This window comes from Mustela putorius, unplaced genomic scaffold (genome assembly GCF_011764305.1).
Source record: "Mustela putorius furo isolate JIRA1106 unplaced genomic scaffold, ASM1176430v1.1 tig00003896_pilon_pilon_pilon, whole genome shotgun sequence".
Lineage (NCBI taxonomy): Eukaryota > Metazoa > Chordata > Mammalia > Carnivora > Mustelidae > Mustela > Mustela putorius.
Window position 1 is genome coordinate 3,665,891 of NW_025422045.1, and position 22,238 is coordinate 3,688,128.

At 37.1% G+C, this 22,238-nt stretch overlaps 1 protein-coding gene across 3 annotated transcripts; it reads right to left on the bottom strand.

Annotated features, from left to right (window-relative positions):
- Positions 1 to 2,475: 2,475 nt before the first annotated feature.
- Positions 2,476 to 22,084, bottom strand: GTF2A2 (general transcription factor IIA subunit 2). Of its 3 annotated transcripts, none has more exons than XM_004758787.3 (5): positions 21,941 to 22,084; positions 10,313 to 10,434; positions 9,437 to 9,541; positions 4,918 to 5,044; positions 2,476 to 2,769 (listed from the first exon to the last, which is right to left on the bottom strand). In XM_004758787.3, the coding sequence occupies exons 2-5, from the start codon at positions 10,382 to 10,384 to the stop codon at positions 2,744 to 2,746; spliced, it is 330 nt and encodes a 109-aa protein (XP_004758844.1). In that variant the 5' UTR covers positions 10,385 to 10,434; positions 21,941 to 22,084; the 3' UTR covers positions 2,476 to 2,743. The 3 variants fall into 3 exon arrangements, with proteins under 3 accessions (XP_004758844.1, XP_004758843.2, XP_044923484.1); XM_004758786.3 differs by lacking the exon at positions 21,941 to 22,084 and adding an exon at positions 21,668 to 21,902; XM_045067549.1 differs by lacking the exon at positions 21,941 to 22,084 and adding an exon at positions 21,379 to 21,469.
- Positions 22,085 to 22,238: the final 154 nt, after the last annotated feature.

Sequence of the window (22,238 nt, forward strand, 5' to 3'; positions counted from 1 at the left end):
AACTAGGCTACAAATAATGACCTCTCCAGTTGAAAAAATATATATATTCATGACACATGTATGTAAATTTTCAAAATTTTACTATTAGTAGGAATCTAATTCCTACTAATTGAAAATAATTTGACTAAGACTGAAGGCAACCTACCTTCACATTGTAATTGACGTCTACCAAGAGAGAAATTTGTCTTTTTCAAAATTAGTTGAAGATAGATCAAAATAAACAAGTCAAACAATAACCAACCCACTAAAGTCAAAGAGGATACTCTTTGCCCACTATTCGGGTGTTAAAGTAGCATTAGTAATGCATCTATAGTGGACTGATTCTACATTACCACAAAAGCCCAGCTTTTAATCTTAGTCCTAACAGTAGAAAAACTAATGGATTTTTTCTTCTTCCTATTCTTCCTTTTCTTCCTTGCCTATTAATAGGCAAGTAAACTTACTATCATTGGAGCCTGTGGCCAGCTGGGAAAGCATAAAGTGGAGTGAGCTCTTGCTGTGATCCTTTCGCAATCCCAGTAAAGTGTGGGACCATCAGAACACCTACCACAATAAAAATGTCAGCTGTGTGAGGTGTATGCAAGTAATGAGAACGGACAGGAGGAAACGTGAGCTAGCGTTACTGCAGCCCTGCCCAGGCAAAAGGTTATGGTGACTAACCTAAGCACAAGAACAGCCTTCAGTTGATGGAATGAAGTTCCAATGACGTTACCTGGATTGAGCACCTGAGTGAGCGGTGAAACAGACCACGTTCTTCCAGTTGCTTGTGGGGTCTTTTCAAGTATTTAAAGGACTCCTTTGTAAGAGGAGATCAGTAAGTTTTGAAGGCTTGGTAGGATACGGATTTGTAGAAGGAAAGCCGCAAGAAATGGACATAACCAATATAACCAAACTTGACTGGAGCAGATGATATGCTGGGTGGTGGGGAACGCGAGGAAGAGAACCCTGGAACTGATGACGAGAATGGGCTGCAAAGATAACCGTTAAATGGTCATGTGGGAGTCAAGGATTACACTAACATGCTGAGGAGATACTACAGAAGCACCTAGAGCATGGCCTATGTCATTATCACTCCAGTTAGTAGGTCAGGTCAGTCAGCCACATTTACACCAAAGTCCTCACCCGGGGAGGAGAAATGCTTCTCCATTTCTCAGAAAAACAATCTACCAATACCATTTACAGGATTTTAAATCCCCAAACAAGTGTACAACTCCAGCCCTGTTCTTCCTTCTGTAAGATATAAGTGACTATTACTAGGGGAAAAAAAAGTTTAAATCATGACTTACTCTTTAAGAACCAGAAATTTCTACCACTACTGTTTATTATCAACACACCTATCCCTTAAGCATTATGTTGAACCTCCAAAGTAAAAAAGCTTTGGTTGTGATTAGTTGCAATTGAGGAAAGTCCTAATTATGTACCCTTTGGTGGTACAGAGAGGTTGAGTTGGTTTCTTAATTTGTAAAAGGGGAACAAAGTTCTTCTGGGTTGTTGTGACACTCATCCAGGAAAAGCTAGGTCACACATATAGCACTTAGTCTCACTTGTAATAGTCAGTTATGCTTGTTATTATCTTACAAAGTCTGTGGTGCTAAAGTGAAAAGTGATCACACTTGAGTAGTGGTTGCTTAAAAAATGACACTTGTTATACAATGTGCTTCTACAAATGAAAAAAGGGGGACTATGTGTAATACAAAAAGCTATTGAACATTTTAATAGGTTTGTAAAAAGCTGTTTTCCTGAAGATTACCACCAACTCTATTATCTCGCGGCAGCATTAACTTTCAGAGAGAGAGAAAAAGGTAATTTTTCATCCCAGTGTGGCTCTGGCACACTAATTGCAGGTGACCACTGGATGGGACCCTTGAGAGCCTACTCTCACTAAACGATAAACAGTGTCAGATCCTTATTAAAAGTAGTTGGTCTTGACTCATCTATCATCAGCTGCTAAATTTCAGTTACTTAACCTACCCAGTGCCCAATATTCTTCATCTGATACTTTAGAAAAGCCACATTCTTCATTATATATACTTAGACTGACAAACAAAGAAACTTCTTTTGAGTACACAAAGATATGGCATATATTTGGTAGGACTTTTTATTAGAAGTCTAGTAACTGTTAAGATGTAGATAATTTTAAAATGTATGAAATATGACCAATATGGCCAGCTTAACAAATTATTTACATGTCATGTAGAGACTATTTCATGTTGCTAGGTTTTTTTTAGTTTTGTTTTGGTTATGGAAGCTGTGTAAAGATTGTCTAACTTTTCCTAATTGAATTGTACTTCGGTTTTATATTTTTAAAAAAGACCTATCCCAATCCAGAATTTGGTTTTGCCCTACTGATGAAACTCACTTCCCTTCAGTGAAGAGAATGCATTTCCTAATTTCCTTTGTAAGGCAGATGGTGCAAATGCTTATCTAATATCCTCATATTGCTAGCTTAATAGCTGTACCACTTATTACTCACAGTGAGTTTTAAAATGAATTTATTCAAGAATGTTCTTAGGAAGGCAACAATGTTTGTTGTTAAAAAAAACTTCTGTTTCTTCATGCTGAAAAAGTAATGTAAGAGGCTATAGTTATAAGCTTCTTCCTATTGGAATTCTGGTAGTATATATAGCACAGTGTAGTCATTTCCGCAATGCTAGAATAAATAAAAAAAGTCTCTTCTATGCTTCTCTTCAAAAAGTGATGAATAACAACAGAAGATGGCATAAAAAAGCCAATTTTTTTCTATTCATTCTGTAGTATTGGAGCCAGTATCTAGGAAACAGGAGAGAAAGATTAAATTCAAGGAGCAATTTAAAATTTAAATACTTTGATAATCTCTTAAAAAAAAGGACTAATGGTGGTGTGAGGGCTGGGGAAGTAGAGAAGGTAAACCTGAGGGAAGCTGATCAAAGAACTGCCCTGAGAACTTGAAAGTTATTTAAGGCATAGGTAAGAGGATAATTCTTAATTCTCCATAGTTATGTTACTGAAAAACCAAATTGTATTACTTGGTTCATTATATAAGTTATACTGGTTTGGTTCCTAGGGCTATTACATGACCATTTCTTCTATCAGGTCCTCTACTGTCCTCAAATTTTAAACCAAAATTTAAACCAATTTTCAGAAGAAAATTGTATTTTAATTCCTGGTGAGGCATATACCAAAATTCCAGCCACTATCACTCTTCCTATGTCAGAAAACTGACTTTTAGAAAAAATGGGCTTACTTCATAGTAGCACTCATTTATTTGGTCACTAAGGAATGGTAGTTTCTCTGTTACTTGAACTTCTACTTTTAGATGCCAAACTTTTTATATTTTACTTTAGGAAAGAAAACATTCTAAGATTGTATTTTTTTTCTGCTGACAGCACACGTGGAACACAACTGAAGCTCTTCCTGAACACTCAGCAGAGATCAGTTAATACCATGTACTGGAAGTGGGGCAAACTTCTCAGAAGCTATGGCAATAGGTAAGGCTGATTTGCTACTTTTCATCTACTGAATTTTGAAAAAACAGCTCATCTTGCATCTGTAGGCAAAAGTATCTGTAATGTTCAACATGGTAGCCACTGCCTAGCTATGTGTGGCTATTAGTTAATAAAACATTAATATTTCTTAGTTGCCCTAGCACATTTCAAATGCTTAGGAGCCATATGTGGCTACTGGGAAGTACAGACAGAGAACACTTTCTGTAGGTACAAGTTTTACTGACTACTGCTGGTCTTCTGACAGAGATACAGAAGTTATAAATTAATGCCCAAATTCCAGAGTCTGGTAAAAACTTAATACAAAACAAGTACACATTGTTTGACATGCAGAAATGTTAACATCTTGTAATCCAAAACTATAAAGTTACATATTTTCTGTCATTATAGCAAAGTATTCGATAACTATATTAAAAAGTCCTCTTTGCTTAAAGTTGATTTAAGAATGATTACTCCTAGCTAACCTGAAAAGTGCAAGTCATTGAAATGTTGCTAAGTTTTGGACACTTTCTGATACCCAAAAGAGACTATTTCTTTGGGGAAAAAGTGGGGGGAGGGGTATAATTTTATGCAGCCCTGAAAAATGATGTATTGGCAAATGTGTATACATGTGGATGTATATTACTGTAAAAACATATACATAAGACTAGAAAGTTAAGTATTAAGTGATGTTATCTACAGATGGTGTTGCAAATTATGCTTTTCTATCTTCTTTACAGTTTTTCATTGGTTAGCTTATTTCTTTTGAAACCCAAAATACATAAAACAAAACCCGAGAAATTTAAGGTATTTGTACAGTTTCTTTTGCTTTTCAAAACTCCCCTTCTTAGAGAGTTATAGTCTTCTGTATTTCAGAACAGCTGTTTAGACATAAATGGTTCAGATCATAAAGTAAAAATATATTTAAAATATAACTAGCAAAAAAGAAATAGCTAATCATGGAAGAGAAAGATGTATAGGTTTTGAAACATTTGACTTAAACAAGGTCCTGGATCTGCCACAGAAAATCTATCTGCACAGATAGATCAGGAATGGTAATTTACAATTATACCTGATAAGGTTCTTAGTTATTTTAAAATCTTTAAATTATTACTTTAAAAATATAACATGTATAGGCATCCAGCAACACAGAAACTAGGATAAATTTCAAAAATTAAACACTTCAAATTTGCAACTAACATGGGGGGAAAAAGTCCCTTACCCTGCTTACTTTTAACTCACAGAAATTTAAGGTGTGGAGGCAGTCCACATGTCCTATGAAATGTTCACACCTAAAGTCATTGAGAGGACTGTTTGAGAATTGAGATCAGGAATTCAGAATCTAGCTGAGATGGAAGCCATTTCCCCCCATAATTTCAGGCAAAGATTTTCTAAAGACTCACAAGAACAAGATTTCAAGCAGCTTTGCTTTCACAGTAATTAGGTAAACACTTACTTTTACCATCACAGGCTACAATTTTCACTTTATCCACTTTAATAAGTTCTGTCACCTCTCTGAATTCAACATCATTCAATACAAAAGTCCACACGTTATCGCAGAATCTGTATGTATTTAGAGAGCCCTTTAAAACAAAACATTTAGACATACCATGAAGTCATTTTTTCCCCCCAAAGCAATTTGAGAACTCAGCTACCAAGTACCTAATTCTTAAAACAGCAGGGCAATTTAATGTTTACCTTAAGATCTTCACCCAATAATTTAAAAAAAACCACCCTATGTAACTTTACTAAGAGTTATATACTGTAGTTAGCAGACTATTTTCAGCACTGTTAGAATCTGCAACTTACCTGAAAGAGGGAAAAGTTGAAAGGAAATTTAAATTTGTACTTCTACTGCCCTCTTGTGGCAACATGACAAAAGTTCACCGCTCTCGCAGTAGAAAATTCACACACCACTTTAGATTCCACCCAAATTTAATGACTGTTGACCAGAAGCCTTACCAATAACATAGTCAATTAATGCATTTTGTAACATTCCGTGCATTATATCCTGTATTTTTACAGTAAAGCTACAGAAAAGAAAGATAAGAAAATACCTTTACAGTACTGTATTTATTGAGAAAATCTGTATCTAAGTGGATCCATGCAGTTCAAACCCCTGTTGTTCAAGGTCTACTGCTTTTTATTGTATGTGTTAACTCCAAACTTGTGCAGAAGCAGGGACTATCCAGAAACATTGTTTTCAACCTGTGCTTCACTCAGATGAATTACTTTATCAGCCCCCGAAACGACAACATTACTGTCCTGTGCAAATGATTTTTTTTTTTTTTAGGAGCAGGAATATGTGCTTAAACATTAAAAGGAAATTTTTGAAGAATGGGGTGAAAGTGCACAGACAGACACCAACTGAATGTAATAAAAACTTGAGACATACCTACACATGGAATCTTCACAAAGGAAATGTAGTATTGGTCAGAGATTTATATGCCCCAAACCTTCAATTCAGAAAAACATTCTCTGCAGTGGTACCCATAATAGTAAAAACTACAGTGTATCTAGTGTTCTATCAAGTGAGAAGGATCAGGGAAACTATAAAGGCTATGAATGACTTAATGAAATTTTAAAAACATGAGTAAGTACTATTTGTTGGACTGTGCTAGGCCCTGAGCATACAAATATGATTCCTGTCATCAACAAGCTTCGGGTAGCGTATTAAAGTAAGAAAATATATAGTATAGCAGTATCATGAAAGAGTAATAAGCTAGGGGCACCCAAGGGTATGGAACACATGGGGCACAGAAGGCTTCTCCCATAAATTGAAGTTTAAGTTTTGAAAAATGAGTAAAAGTCCAGGGAGAGGTGGGACAATGGAAAGGAAAACACATATATAAAGGGAACAGTAAGTTCCAGAAAACTAAATGTGTCAGGAAGTCCCAAGGGTTCTGAAGATCCTGGAGAACCTTGGAAAGCTTTTGCTCTGTCCTAAAGGTCTTAGGTCAATGAAGATTTTGAACAAAGTAGTATCATCAGATTTGCATTTCTCCTGATAACAGGAAGAGCTGATTGGAGGCAGAGTGGACTGGAGGCTGAGGCAGCAGATGCCTGAATGCGAGAGGTGAGAGTGGCTTTGTTACAGCAGCAAAGAGGTCAACAGAAGTGGAGAGAGTGGCACATGGGTGGCCCAGCTGGTTGAGCATCTGACTCTTGATTTCTGCTCAGGTTATGATCTCAGGGTCATGAAACTGAGTCCCTTGTTGGGCTCTGCGTTCAGCACAGTCTGCTTATCCCTGTCCCTCTGCTCCTCTCCCACCCTCTCTAAATAAGTAAAATCTTAATAAATAAATAAATAAATAAAAATAAAAATTTCTCAACCAATTTGCCATGGTGGGGAGACAAAATTTGTTACCCCTCAAGATTCTGGCTCCAGTAACAGTGCACTCTAAATCACCATGTGCAATAACCAGCTGGTGTGTAGAAGAAAGCCTGGGCGCATAAGCCCATTGACTTTAGAGCCACAGGGTTGGAAGCATTCATTCAGGGACTATGTGGAGCCCTAGCTAAACGTAAGGAATACCAATAATTAAACTACAAAGGGTCTGAGAAAGAGAGGAGTCAGAGAATGGAAGCCAGGACTAATCAATAATATCACAAATTATGCATGAGGTTTAGCAATGGCATGGCAAGAAGAGTTTCAGTGGAGTGGTAAGATTAATGCATGGAAAACCACGTAAGACATACTATTATGTCTTATTAGGTTAACAAAGGATTATAAAAAAAAGTAGATCTCCTTAGCTATAGTCTGAGTCTTTGGAAGACTACACAGCCAAATGCCAATTTTAATGTTCATTTCTAGCCTCCCTGAACTTGTGTGTAATGTTACTGTCATACCTCATTAGGGACAGCTATGCCAATTATCTGAACAAGGCCATGTCATTGGGCCTTATGCCTAGTGTGTGACGATTCACTTTCAAATATATATTGAAATTGTTATATAAATGTTTCACTTATTTTATTGCTATATTAAATGCTTTTGAGCCAACAAAAGCTTAATAAAATGTGAACACAAGATGATATATTTTAAGTTGTGTGTTTTTTTGTGTGTGTGTGTGAGAGTGAATGCACTAGAACAAGTGAGGGTTGAGGCAGAGAAAGAGGGATAAATATTAAAAAATAATTCTGATATTGGGCTTTGGTCAAGTAACTGATTTCCACAGTAACTGATCTGGCAAACAGTATCTTGAATGCACCTTTAATAAATACAGGTTTCTTTTTTAAACATTAATCTACAACTGGGCAACATTCTTACAGTTAAGATATCTTGTTTATTGTAGAAAATGGAACAGACAGGGAATTTAGAGGGTGATTTTTCTTGACCATTAAATCTTTTAATGTTTACTATTTAACATTAATTACAACTCTCACCTGCCAGCATACATTCTATCAAAAGCATACGTTGACTCTTTAAAAGAAATGTTCTTCCTAAAAATTAGAAATTATTAAAATCTTAATTCTCATACTCAAGGAGATTTTTCCCCCTGTAACATTCTACAAAATGATCTCAGTTATATGAAATTCTTTTGAGGATTTAAAACAAACAAACAAAAAAAATTTACCACGTTATCTAAGAGTATTGTTTCAACGAGCCCTCGGGGTCAGTAAAATTCACTACAATATGGATTTCAATGTGATCTAGCCAAATGCCTTTGAAAATTAGAAATGACCAATGTGTGATCTCTTCTACCTTTGTCATATGTCCCACCAAGCAAAACACGTTATTTGCAAACTTTCTGGACATAAAATTGATCAAGTCTGCCATAATGGGAGAGGTAGGTAATGAAAGCCTGAGCTTAGAAAAGTAGGAAAAGAAAAAACAAGAGTGGTAAAGTCAGATCTCAAAGCTAATTTTTTAAAAATACACACACTTACCAAACATTATGCAACAGAAATTTAGCTAAAAGGAACTGGAGAGTGACAATAATACAATTAGAAAACTATCAGGTATCGACATGGATTGATTTCAAATTAAAGCATCTTGGCAGATTTGTACACATGGTTGTATAAAACAGAAACCTACTTTTGCCAAAATCATTACTGTTAAAAATTCAAGAACATATTTATAAAATTTTATAAAGATATATTTTACTCCAGATAACTTTTAAGCATTCGAAACATTCCATAACATGCATGCTTTATCCCTTCACTAAATTTGTTCTCTGCCAACCCAATATCCACAACAATGCCTGATATGTAACAGGCACTGAAGTGTTTGCTGAATAAGTTTTTAGCTCAAAACTTTAAGAAAACCCCCAAACGCTCTGGTTCTTTTAAAAGCGAATTAACCTCTATGTTCTTTTCATATAGTGTAACCTTTTAATTTCTACTGTATGGTATCCCTTAAAACATCATAAGCATAAATATTACATATAACTAAATATCATTGTACACTGATACATATCTGACTCCACCAATATCCGTATCAATGTGGTAAAATTACTTCTTTCACCATGATACTTTCAGTGGGCTTTTAGTTTGACTTTACCATCAAGTTGAGAAAGACAATTTTGTTCAGTTTGGGATTACTGTTCAAATGAGATCAAGCTACCAGAAAAGACCATGATCTACTAGTTTAGGTCTTCATAAGAGTCGGTGGGAGGCAACATGAACGCACTTCCATGGAATGGGTGAAGATCAGAGTTTGAAAAACAGAAGTGAGCTTTAGGGAGTACTTTGTCACTTACCTTCAATCCTGCAGGTAATGGTTCAGGCTCTTGAAATCTCAGTAACTCTTCAGGGAAGGCAGCCAAACATACATAAGCTTATTTGTGAAACAATGGAATAAAAATCTAAAAACAACTGTCTCACATTAAGTGGGCAAACTTAGTATGGAGGTCACTTAAAAGTAAAGTATAATTAAACCGTCGCTTCCTTTTATGATTCCTAAATATGAAGGGGTCCTTAAAAGCACTGTTGTTAACCACCAGTGCAAGCTTTTAGATTTAATAAAATATCCTTACCCTGAAATTGACTCTGTTCCTGACCCTCTGCGCCAATGCTGAATTTATAGCTTTATCAAACTGAAGTAGAACTTGAAGGGCAAGTTGGGGGGTGATCTGTTGAGACTGAGAAAAAGTAAAGGTCATAAATCCTTTTAGGGAAGGACATTAAAGACAAAATATGTATGAATTATCATCTAAAATTTAACTGAGGTTAACCAGAGCCTCTTAATCTAGACTCCCTTATTCTTTAACATACTGACAATTAAGGAGTAAAAGCCTGAAGAAATTTTCTTGCACTATCTTAACACAAACATAATTTGGAGAAGAAGACATGCAGTGATGTTGCACTCCCAGGACAAGACTCTATCACTCTTTTACAGTGTCTGGAAAGAGGCATTTCAGCGACTGAAGGAATGCAGTTTCTTTAAAAAAAAAAAAAAAAGCAGGCCCAGTAATCTATTTTTTTAAAAACCCAATCTCATCAAAGCTCATAAAATTTATGAAAACAAATGGGAATACTTATTATGTTCTTAGATGAGTTTATTTTAAAAGTTTACTTCTCCTAAAACTGAAATATAAATTCAAATTTAAATCTCAAAGACTATCAAATAGTCCAAAATTATCTTAAAGCTACAGAGACTATGCTTTATAAGTAAGAGAAAACCAATAATCTCAATTTTTATGTTTAACAAAAATCCTTGAAAATTTGGGCATGTTAAACTATGTCATTTGATCTTCATTATATTTTCTGCCCTGTAGTCAGGATGGGATAATTACTGACTTGCTGGGTCAAAGATTCCAAGGTACTTAACCTCATTACTTTGCCTGCAAGAAGGGCTCTAACAAAACTTATTATAGACTCATCTAAGTAAAAGTTGGTTTTTAGTCTCCCACCTGTATGAGCTCATCAAGGCTCTCTTGGAGACTGTTTCCCAAAGTTGTATTTCTGTATAATTGATATGCCATGGCTTAGGAGAAAGAAGTTGGTTTCTCTTATTCAGGCTTGCATTGATGTCCTAAAAATTTAATATGAAAATATTAAACATTATAAACCATGAATGGAATATAGTCTACTTCATACATCCTAATATATGCTATTATAACTTGTAATAATTGCAAACTGTTATATAATTAACACAAAGAAGATTAAAAATTATTTTTCTTTTTTTTTTGTTACTTTGACATGGGCATTTATACTCCTTTATACAAAGCATAGATATATTTATTAAAAGGTACATCCTTACCATTTCTTTTAAAAGTCTGCCTTTTGACCTAATCTAGAATCAATTTATTGTGTACTACTATTCCTTTCTCCTTACCATCAGTCAGTGATGCAGACAATGTTTGGCTCACATGTGAATGCCCTCCACTTCATTTTCTTTATTCTTAATTAACATTTGGTATTTATAGAGTGCCTACCAAGAAGATAGCACTGTGCTAGGCAGGAGGAAGATGGATAGAATATGCTCCTGGACTCTAAAAACCTTATACTCTACAGAGGGTAACAGATATACAAAACAGCAATTAACTCAGTAGAGAATAAGCACCATGATAGACGTACATAGTGTATGTGGACTGAGTGAACTTGTTAACAAAAGCTTCCTGATTCTTTAAGCTAGACTTTAGCCAAGCAAAAGCAGATCATCATAGGCTGAAAGGTATGAAAATGGTACAGTCTGTAGAGAGAACTGTAAGTTGTCCCACAGTATTAAGGTCTAAGTATGAAGAAGATGGCATGAATGTATTTGTTCCAATGGGAGGGATGCCAGGGTGAATGTACTGGAAGATGAGGGCTTGAATAGTGGGACAGTAGTAGAGATTCAACAAATACTGAGCTACAAGTCATACACAAGATCCCTGACCTCGTGGCACTTTCAGCTTAGAGATGGACAGGAGACATATACAGGGAGTTATCAGGCAAAACTCAGCAAAAATAATGACTGGTTATCAGTCTTCACATTATATACCTGTGAACACTTGATATGAGATCATTTCTGCTTTCTTGAAACCTTTTCTTTGGCTTTTGGGGCCCCACACTTCATTCTCTCCTCCTAACTCACTGGATACTACTGTATTTGTTTTCTTTGGCCCATCCCTCTGCAGGTACCTGACTTCTACTTGAGTACCCTAAGGCTTCTTAGGTCTTCTCTAGATGCTTTAACTCCCTTAGTATTAGGCTATCTGCTGATGACTCCCAAATGTCTATCTCCAGTCCTCCCCTTGTTGCCCTATATAAAGCTGCCTCCTTGCCAATGAATGGAAATACCAATTAGGAAGCTCAAATGAAATGTATCAAAAACTGAATTCCTGGTACTGTCCCTCCAAACCCTTTCTACCCTCACCTCACCCACCTTAGTAAACAGTAAATCTAGTCCCCCCACCCCCAATTTTACATTCGACATTAGCTTCTCTCTCACTCTCCATTTAATCTGTCAATCTTTCCAGCTCTTCTAAGTATAGCCAGAAGCTGACAACCTTTACCATCTCCAGTACTACACCATCAAGTCCCCATCATCTACCAGCAAGATTACTATGATAGCCCCGTAAGAGGTCTCCGGGTTTCTACCATGGCCAGTAAAACCCCTGCCCCTACAGCTGCCACACTGAGCCTTTTCAAACATAAATCAAAACAAATTACCCCAATCCCTCTTTATTCAAAACCTCCAATAGCAGCATCCTGTTTCAGAGTAAAAAACACAATTGTGGTCCTCCATTACCTCAATGAACTAACCTTCTGCCACTTATTCCTTCATTCCCTCTGCTGCAATCATACTGGTGGTCCCTTGCTGGTTTTCAGTATGGCAAGATAGTCTTGCACTAGGGTCTTTGCACTGTCTGTCCTTTTTGGTTCAAATGTTCTTACCAGATCCCTTCATGGTTCACTCCCTGATTTAATTCAGACCTCTGCTCAAATGTCACTTCATCAGAAAAAACTTCTGTGGCCAACCTATAAAAAGGAACTACCTCTCTTACCCCTTATACTACTTTATTTTCATTCATACCATTCACTGAAGCTGACATATATATGCTTATTGTTTCCATTCACTAAAAGAGATGTTCCATAAGGATGGGGACTTTGTTCAGTTATATATTTACCATCTAGAACAATGCCTAGTAGAGAGTATGTATTCAGTAAGTATTTGTTAGTAAGTCACTTGGTGCTATGTCTAAAACTATTATCAAATATTATAAATTTGTCTAAGTATAATACAAAGTTTTCTACTTTACTGAAGAAAATGAAGCAATGAAAACTTCCAGACTCTCAAAATGGCATCAAACCATCTACCAGTATCTGTAACCACATACTCTGCCTGCCTGCCAGTCACTATAGCCAAACTATCCATGCTGCTATGCAAATACAATCTTTCTATCTCTGCATCAAGCCTATTCTCTCTAGTACACTCAAGAATATCATTCCAACAATATAATTAGTCCTCCTCTCCCTTACCGTCAAATTTCCCATCTTTATGGATTATTGCCAGCAGCAAACAGGTGGCTACTTATCCCATCTTCCTAAATAAATAAATAAAGTCTCAACTCCCTTTCCACACTAGCTGCACTACATTTCTCTGTGCGGCATTGCTCCTAAGAGTTGTCTGTACTCAGTGCCTTCTCATTCCTTTTCTCGCATTTTCTCTTCTACTCACTCATCATAGACTCACTCCTTATAGGCTTTTGCCTCCAACATTCAAAATAAACAGATGGTGAAGGTCACCAATGGCACTAGTAAAGCTAACACAAAATTCTCACTCCTCTCCAGACTTAATCATTTGACACAGCTAATTACCCCTTCCTCTTTGATAAAGGATCTTGGCTAAGCTTCTGGGGCATGATGCTTTCTGGGTTGTTCTCTTAAGCTCACAGATTCATCCTTTTCCTATACCTTGCCCTTGAACTCCTGGGTCCAACTGCCTACTCAACATCTTTACTTTTTGTCTTTCCTATTTTAGGTGAGGTAACTCCATACTTCGATGGGCTTATGCAAAAACCTTTGAAATCCTCCCCTACTCCCCTCATCTCACCTTTACATCCAATCCCTAGAAAATCCTGTAAACTATCTTCAAAATGCATTCAAAATCCATCCATTTCTCACCATTTCCACTGTTATCACCCTGGTCTGTGCTATGGTCATCTGCAATTGGATTACTGAAACAGCTTCCTACTAGGCTGCCCTGCTTCCCTGCTGTCCCTACACTTTAATCCCAATCTAGCAGCCCATATCTCTTTTCAGCTCCAAAACTCCCATGGCTTCCATTTTACTCAATCCTTACAAAAATGTGGCTACCTAGGATCTCTCCCTTGCTCTCACCTTTCTACAGACACACTGTCTTCCATGTTATTCTTAGAACATGACAAGACATGTACCTCCCTATGTAAGCCTTTGCAAAGGCGGCTCTTTCTACCTGGATACTCTTCCTCCAGGCATCCACATCCACTTGGTTCTTGTAATTCCTTCAAGTATAATATGTACTTGATGAGGCTTACACTGATGGCCGTACTTAAAATACCAATAATTACATTATGTAATTACTTTCTACATCCTCCAACAGGGACTTTCGTCTGTTTTGTTCACTTAAGTAAAGCAAGTACCTGTAACTGACTCATAACAGAAGCCAAATAAGTATCTGTTCAGTAAATTAATGAGGGCAAAAAACTGAGTATGTGGGTGGGTGGGTGGGGGAGAATTAAAAAGCACAAGGAGAGGTCCCAATGGAGATATACACCTGACAAAGTAGGAGTACCAAATCTTGTGTCATACTCTTTTGGCAACAGTCTAAGACCATAGCTCTAAGTCAGCAATGAACTATCAGAAATTAAAACAATCCCATTTACAATTGCATCAAAATGAATAAAATACCTAAAAATAAATTTAAGCAAGGTGAAAGCCGTGTACACCAAAAACTATAAAATACTGAAGAAAGAAATTGAAGACAACAAAAATAAATGGTAAGATATTCCATGCTCATGAGCTGGAAGAATGCTGTTAAAATGCCCATATTACCCAAAGCAATCTACATGTTCAATGCAATCCATATCAAAATTCCACTCTCATTTTCCACAGAACTACAACAAACAATCCTAAAATTTATACAGAACACAAACCCACATAGCTAAAGCAATCCCGACAAAGAACAAAGCTGGAGGCAACATGCTTCCTGATTTCAGTCTATACTACAAAGTTAAAGTAATTAAAACATTTTGGTATTGGCATAAAAAAGGACGTGTGAATGGAACAGAATACAGAGCCCAGAAATAAACCCATATTTTTACAGTCCATTAACTTATCACAAAAGAGGCAAGAATATACAATAGGCAAAAGAGTAAATCTTCAATAAATAGTGCTGGACCATTTTCTTACACCATACACAAAATAAACAGAAAATGGATTAAAGACCTAAATGGGAGGCCTGAAATCATAAAACTCCTGGAAGAAAAACATAGGCAGTAATCTCTTGGACATTACCCTTACCAGCTTATTTATGCATAGGTCTCCTCAGGCATAGGGAACAAAAGCAAGAACTAAACTACTGGACTACACCAAAATAAAGAGCTTTTACACAACAGAGGAAACCATCAATAAAACCAAAGGCAACCTTGTGAGGTCGGGGGAGAGGATTTCTGCAAAGGATATATCTGATAAGGGGTTAATATCCAAAATATATGAAGAACTTCTATAACTCAACACCAAATCATCAAGTAATCTGGTTAAAAATTAGGCAAACCTGAATAGACCTCTTTCCAAAGAAGACATACAAGTAAGTGGCCAATAGACACATGAAAAGATACTCAACATCACTAATCGTCAGGGAAAGGCAAATCAAAACCATGAGATCTCACTTCACTCATTCTATGAGAGTGGCTAATCAAAAACAAGAAATGTCAAATGTTGGAGAGGATGTGGAGAAAAGGGAACGCTCTTGTACCATTGGCAGGAATGAAAACTGGGGCAGCTACTGTGGAAAACAATATGGGGGGGTCTCAAAAAAAAAAAAAAAAGAAAACAGAAATACCATATAATCCAGTAATTTCAGTAGTAGGGATTAACCCCCAAGATTAAAAACACTGATTTGAAAAAATATATGCACCCCTATGTTTGTTGCTGCATTATTTACAATAGCCAAGATATGGAACCCAGGTGTCCATCTAGAGAAAAACAGATAAGGAAAATGTGGTATATATACACACAATGGACTAGTACTCAGACATAAAAAAGGATGGCATCGTGCCATTTAAGACAACATGGATGGAGGTAGAGTGTCTTATAATAAGAGAAATAATTCAGACTGAGAAAGATAAATACCATATGATTCTACTCACAAGTGGAAACAAAAGATTTTTAAAAAACACCCACGCACACACAACCTAACAAATGGATAAACAAAAAACAAACTCAGATGGGTAAGCAGAGACTGATGGTTGGCAGAGGGAAGAGGGGTGAGGAGTTGGATAAAATGGGTGAAGGGGAGAGGGAGATACAGGCTTCTAGTTATAGAATGAGTAAGTCATGAGAATAAAAGGTACAGCATAAGGAATATAGTCAATGATATTGAAAAGCAATGTAACAGGATAGATGGTAGCTACCCTTGTGAACATAAGGTGTATCAACTTGCCTAATCACTAGCTGTACACCTGAAACTAATGTAACATTGTGTGTATCAATCATACTCAAAACTCCCTACAGAACTGTAGTATAAACAAATATTACTCAGCTGTAAAAAAGACTATCTTGTCATTTGTGACAACACTGATGAACCCAGAGGGTATTATGGGAAGTGAAATAAATCAGACAGAGAAAGACAAATACCATATGATTTCACCTACAGGAGGATTCTAAAACAAAACAAAACAAAACAGACTCTAATACAGAGAACTAGTGGTTGCCAGAAGGGAGGCCAGTGGCAAGAATGGGCAAAATAGATAAAGGGGAGTAAATGGTATAAACTCCCAGTTATAAAATAAGTCAGAGATGAAAAGTACAGCATAAAGAATATAGTCAACAATACTGTAATAACATCAGTATGGTGACAGTGACTACACTTATCGTGGTGACTGAGTAATGTATAAAACTGTCAAACTAATATGCTGTAATGCCTGAAACTAACACTGTATGTTACTTACACTTAAAAAGAATGGACTATTAGGGGCGCCTGGGTGGCTCAGTGGGTTAAAGCCTCTGCCTTTGGCTCAGGTCATGATGCCACAGTCCTGGGATCGAGCCCCGCATCAGGCTCTCTGCTCTAGCAGGGAGCTTGCTTCCTCCTCTCTCTCTGCCTGCCTCTCTGCCTACTTGTAATCTCTGTCAAATAAATAAATAAAATCTAAAAAAAAAAAAAAAGGACTATTATAGACAAAAGTTGTTATATGTATGTAAGCCTATGGTGATCGCAGAGCAGAAACCTATAGTAAAAACACAAAACATAAAGGATACCACTAAAGTCATCAAACCACAAAGGAAGAGAAGAAGAAAGGAAGAAAAGAAGTACAAAAACAGCCAGCAAACGATTAACAAATGGCTATAAGTACATACCAATCAATAGTTATTTTAGCTGTAAATGCACTACATTCTCTAATCAAAAGACAGAGAATGGCTGAATGGATTAAAAAAAACCCAGGCTCATCTATATGCTGCCTACAAGAGATTCACTTTACATGTAAGAACATATACAGATGGAAAGTGAAGAGATGGAAAAAGATAATCCATGCAAATGGAAACCAAAAGAAAACTAATGCAACTATACTTATATCGGAAAAAACAGACTTAAACATAAAGACTGTAATAAGACAAGATATGTGTCACATAATGATGAAGGGGTCCATCCAATACAGAACAGAATATTGGGAAATACTGGTGCACTCAGCATAGGAACACCTAGACATATTAAAAAAAAATATTAACTGACCTAAAGGGATAAATAGCAATACAATAATAGATTTCAATATTCCATTTACATCAGTGCATAGATCATCCAGACAGAGAATTAGTAAGGAGACATCAGTCTTAGAACATGTCAGACCAGATGAACTTAACATATATACACACAGAACCTTCCATCCAAAAGCAACAGAATACACATTCTTCTCAAGTGCACATGCAACACTCTCCAGGATAGATCACAGTTTAGGCCACAAAACATGAATTTAGGTGGACTGAAATCATATCAAACATCTTATACGAGCACAATGGCACAAAACTGGAAATTATACAAAGAAACCCAGAAAATTCACAATGTGTGAAGATTACACAACATGTTACTAAATAACCAATGGGTCAAAGGAGAATTCAAAGAGAAATAAAAAAATGCCTTGAGACATAAGAAAAGTTTATTGGCTACATCAAAAGCAGCTGTAAGAAGGAAATTCATATTGATAAATGTCTACCTTAAGAAATAAGAAAAGTCTCACGAACAACCTAATTTTACACCTCAAGATACTAAAAACACACACAAAATAAATGAAGCCCAAAATAAGCAGAAGGAAGAAAAAAAAAAAAGAGGTGAAATAGAGATTTAAAAGAACTAGCAATTCCAAATGAAAAAAAGAGCTGGCTCTTTGGAAAGATAAAACTGACAATGCTCTAGTAAAATTCACCTGGAAAAAAGTCAAATAAAATCAGAAATGAAAAACATGTTACAACTGACTTCACAGAAATAGGATCTTAAAAAGACTGCTATGAAAAATTATATTCTAATAAACTGGGCAACCTACAAGAAATTAATTCCTTAAAGCACAGAACTGAACAGTGATGAAATAGAGAATCTGAATATATCAATTACACATAAGGAGATTAACCAGTAAACAAAAAATTCTCAATAAATGCAAGTCCAGGATCAGATGGCTTCACTGATAAATTCTACCTAACATTCAAAGAAGAATTAGCACCAGTCCTTCTCAAACTCTTTCAAAAAACAGAAGAGGAGGGTCATGGGATTGAGCCCTACATTGGGCTCCCCACTCAGTGGAGAGTCTACTTGAATCAAGATTCTTTCCCTCTGCACCTCCCCCAACTTGGGCGCTTAGTCACGTGCTCTCTCCCCCTCTCAAATAAATACATAAATCATTAAAAAAGAATAGAAAAGGAAAACTCTTCCAAACGCATTTGAAGATTGCAGTATTACCCTGAAACCAAAACCAGACAAGGATGCCACAAGAAAAAAAAATTGCAGGCCAATATCCTTGATGAATATACATGCAAAAATCCTCAATATTAACAAACTGAATTCAACAATACATTAAAAGGATCATACACCATGATCAAGGTGGATTTATTTGAGGGTAGAGAAATGGTTCAATGGCATCAAATCTGCCAATGTGATAAACCATATTAACAAAATAAAGGATACAAATCCTATGACCATCTCGATACATGCAGAAAAAGCATCTGACAAAATTCAACATCCATTTATGGTAACTCTCAATGCAGTGGATTTAGAGGGAACATACCTCAACATAATAAAGGCCACACAGGACAAGCCCATAGCTAACATCACAGTCAACAGCAATAAGCTAAAAGCCTTGCCTCTGAGATCACGAGACAAGATTCCTGCCCAATTACTGTATTTGACAAAGTACTAGAAGTCCTTCCAGAGCAATTAGGCAAGAAATAGGAATAAAAGCCATCCAAACTGGAAAGGAAAAGGTAAGATAACAAAAACTATCAGAGAAATAAAATAATCATTTGCAACTGCATCAAAAGGAACAAAATACCTAGAGAAAATACCTGTATGTTGAAAACTACAAAACATTAATAAGAGAAACTGAAGATGACAAAATAAATGGAAAGACATTCCATGCTCATGGGTTAGAAGAATTAATATTAATAATATATTCTTATTACCCAAAGCAATTTACAATTCAATGCAATCCCTATCAAAATCCTAACGGTATTTTTCAAAGAGACAGAACAATCCTAAAATTTGTATGGAACCACCAAACCCTCAATAGCCAAAGCAATCTTGAGAAAGAACAAAGCTGGAGGAATCATTCTCCCTGATCCCACAAGATCAGAAAGCTATGATAATCAAAACAGTATAGTACTTGCACAAAACACACAGACACATCAACAGAATCTAATAGCCCGTATAAAGAACCCATGCACAGATGCTCAATGAATGAAGTCAAGACCATCTATTGGGTGGAAGGACAGTATCTTCAATAAATGGTCTTGAGATAACTACACAAACACATGCAGAAGAATGAAACCAGACCACTAACTTACACACTATATACAATAATCAACTCAAAACGGATTAAAGACTTGAATGTAAAACCTGAAACTATAAAACTCCTAGGAGAAAACACAGTTACAGTAGCTCCCTGACACTGGTGCTATAATTTTTTAAATTTGACACTGGAAGCAAAATTAAAAAAAGCAAAAATAACAAATGTAGGACTACCTCATACTAAAAAGCTTCTGCACAGCAAAGGAAACCAACAAAACAAAAAGGCAGCCTACTGAATGAAAAAAAATTTGCAAATCATATAAGAAATTAATATCCCAAATATATAATTCATACAACTCAAGAGCAAAAGAACAAGTAACTCAATTTAAAAATTGGCAGAAGATATGAATAGACATTTTTCCAAGAAGACATACAGATGGCCAACAGACACATGAAAAGATGCTCCACATCACTAATCATCAGGGAAATGCAAATCAAAACCATAATGAGGTATGACCTCACATCTGTCAGAATGACTATTATCAAAAAGACAAGAAATAACAAGCGTTGGTGAGGATATGGAGAAAAGGGAACCCCTGTGCACTACTGGTGGGAATGTAAATTGGTAAAGCCACTATGGAAAACAGTGTGGATGTTCTTCAGAAAATTAAAAACACGACCACCATATGATACAGCAATTCCGCTACTGAGTATTTAGCCCCCCAAAATGAAAACACTAACTCGAAAAGAAATATATCTGTTCACTGCAATATTATAATATTCAAGCTATAGGAGCAACCTAAGTGTCCATCAATGGGTAAAGAAACTGTGGGGAATATATCACAATGGAATATTATTCCGCCATAAAAAGAATGAAATCTTGCCATTCATAGCAGGAATCGATATAATGGGCATTATCATTAAATGAAGTTAAGTGAGAGAAAGGCAAATAGGTATGATACTGGATACATGTGGAATTGAAAACCAGAAAGGAGGATAAAAAAGCATGTAGATTCAGAGAACAGATTTGTAGTTGTAAGGCTGGGGACACAATATAGTAGAGGGAGCCAATGTAAAACAGACACAGAAGGTTTGAATCATTCAAAATACTGACTTTTATATATATGCTACATACACAATATAAAAGTATTAGAGAGGACAAGTGAAACTGGAATTCTGAACACAAGTCATACAGCCAAACAAAGAGGTTCAAAGTAATACTAAATAAACATAATTGTTCATTAAAAAAAAAAAAAAGGCAACATACTGGAATGGGAGAAACTATCTGCAAATCATGTATGTAATAAGAAGCTAATATCCAAAATATATAAAGAATTCATACAACTCAACAGCAAACTCGCCGATTAAAAAACGGGCAGAAAAGATCCAGACATTTTCCCAAAGAACACATACAGGTCAACAACAAACATATGAAAAGATGTTTAAGACCACGAAGGCTCAGGAAAATGCAAATTAAAACCACAATGAGATATCACCTCACACCTGTTAAAATGGCTATTACTAACAAGACGGGAAATAAGTGCTGGCGAGAAGGTAGAGAAAATGAGACCCTTGTGCACTGTTGGCGGGAATGCAAACTGCTGCAAGCACTGTGGAAAACAGTATGGAGGTTCCTCAAAAATTAAAAATAGAACTACCAAATGATCCAGCAATTCCGGTTCTCCTATTTATTTGACGAAAACGAAAACACGAACCTGAAACTAATGTGTCAGTTATACCTCAATAAATGCTAATTTAAAAAGGAGCTCTAAGTTATTTATACATGTTAAAGTTACTTGCTTCAAGGATCTTAGATTCTTAAAAATTTCTTATGCAGTATTCAAATCTGTTAGATCTGGTATCCGCCACATCAATTTCGTGCTCCTTCATTCTGCAGTTGAGAAAATTACAAGGGCTCCACGTTCGGAATTAACTCTGTAGTCCTGGTCCTGTTTAAATTCATTACCCTGAGGGAGCTGGCTGGAAGTTCAAGGCAGACTTCAAATAAGCGAAGCAGCAGAGGAATGAGACACTCACGGAATGCGCGCTCCTGATATTTGACAAAATCAAGATGCGTAAAGACATTCACCTGACTAAAATTCCCGCTTTGGGCTGAGGACCTTCCCCAGGACCGCTCGGCTGGCGCCCCGACGACCACAAACCTCCCGGCAGAGGACGCCACCGCCTCCCGCCGCCTCCCGCACTTTTCATTCGCGGGTACCGGCCGCGGGGGCCACCCGGCAGCGAACTCGGTAACGGGCCCACCCTGGGCCCCTGCCCTCCGCGCAGCCCTCCAAGACCCAACCAACCGCAGCCCCACCTCTCGGGACCGCAGGGAGCGTGGGCCCGGCTCACCAAGTACCTGTGGGGCAGGCGCTTCCCGCCGCGGAGCGGACTGAAGCGGAGCAGCCAGCAGTCCAGCAGGAAGCACCCACTTCCCGACCACCTCTTCGGCCGCCGCAGGAGCCGCAGAGCTGTGCCAACGACCCGGAAGTGCTCCCCGAACCTGGAAGTGACAGCATGCGAGTGGGCCGGGAGGCCCCGCCCAGCCCCGCTCCGACGCGCCCGTCCAGACAGGTCTGGGGAGGATGGAGTGGGGAGGGAGGAGGGGCGTGGGGCCAGCGGCTTTCAAGCCCCAGACAGGTGAACTTGCTTCCTTT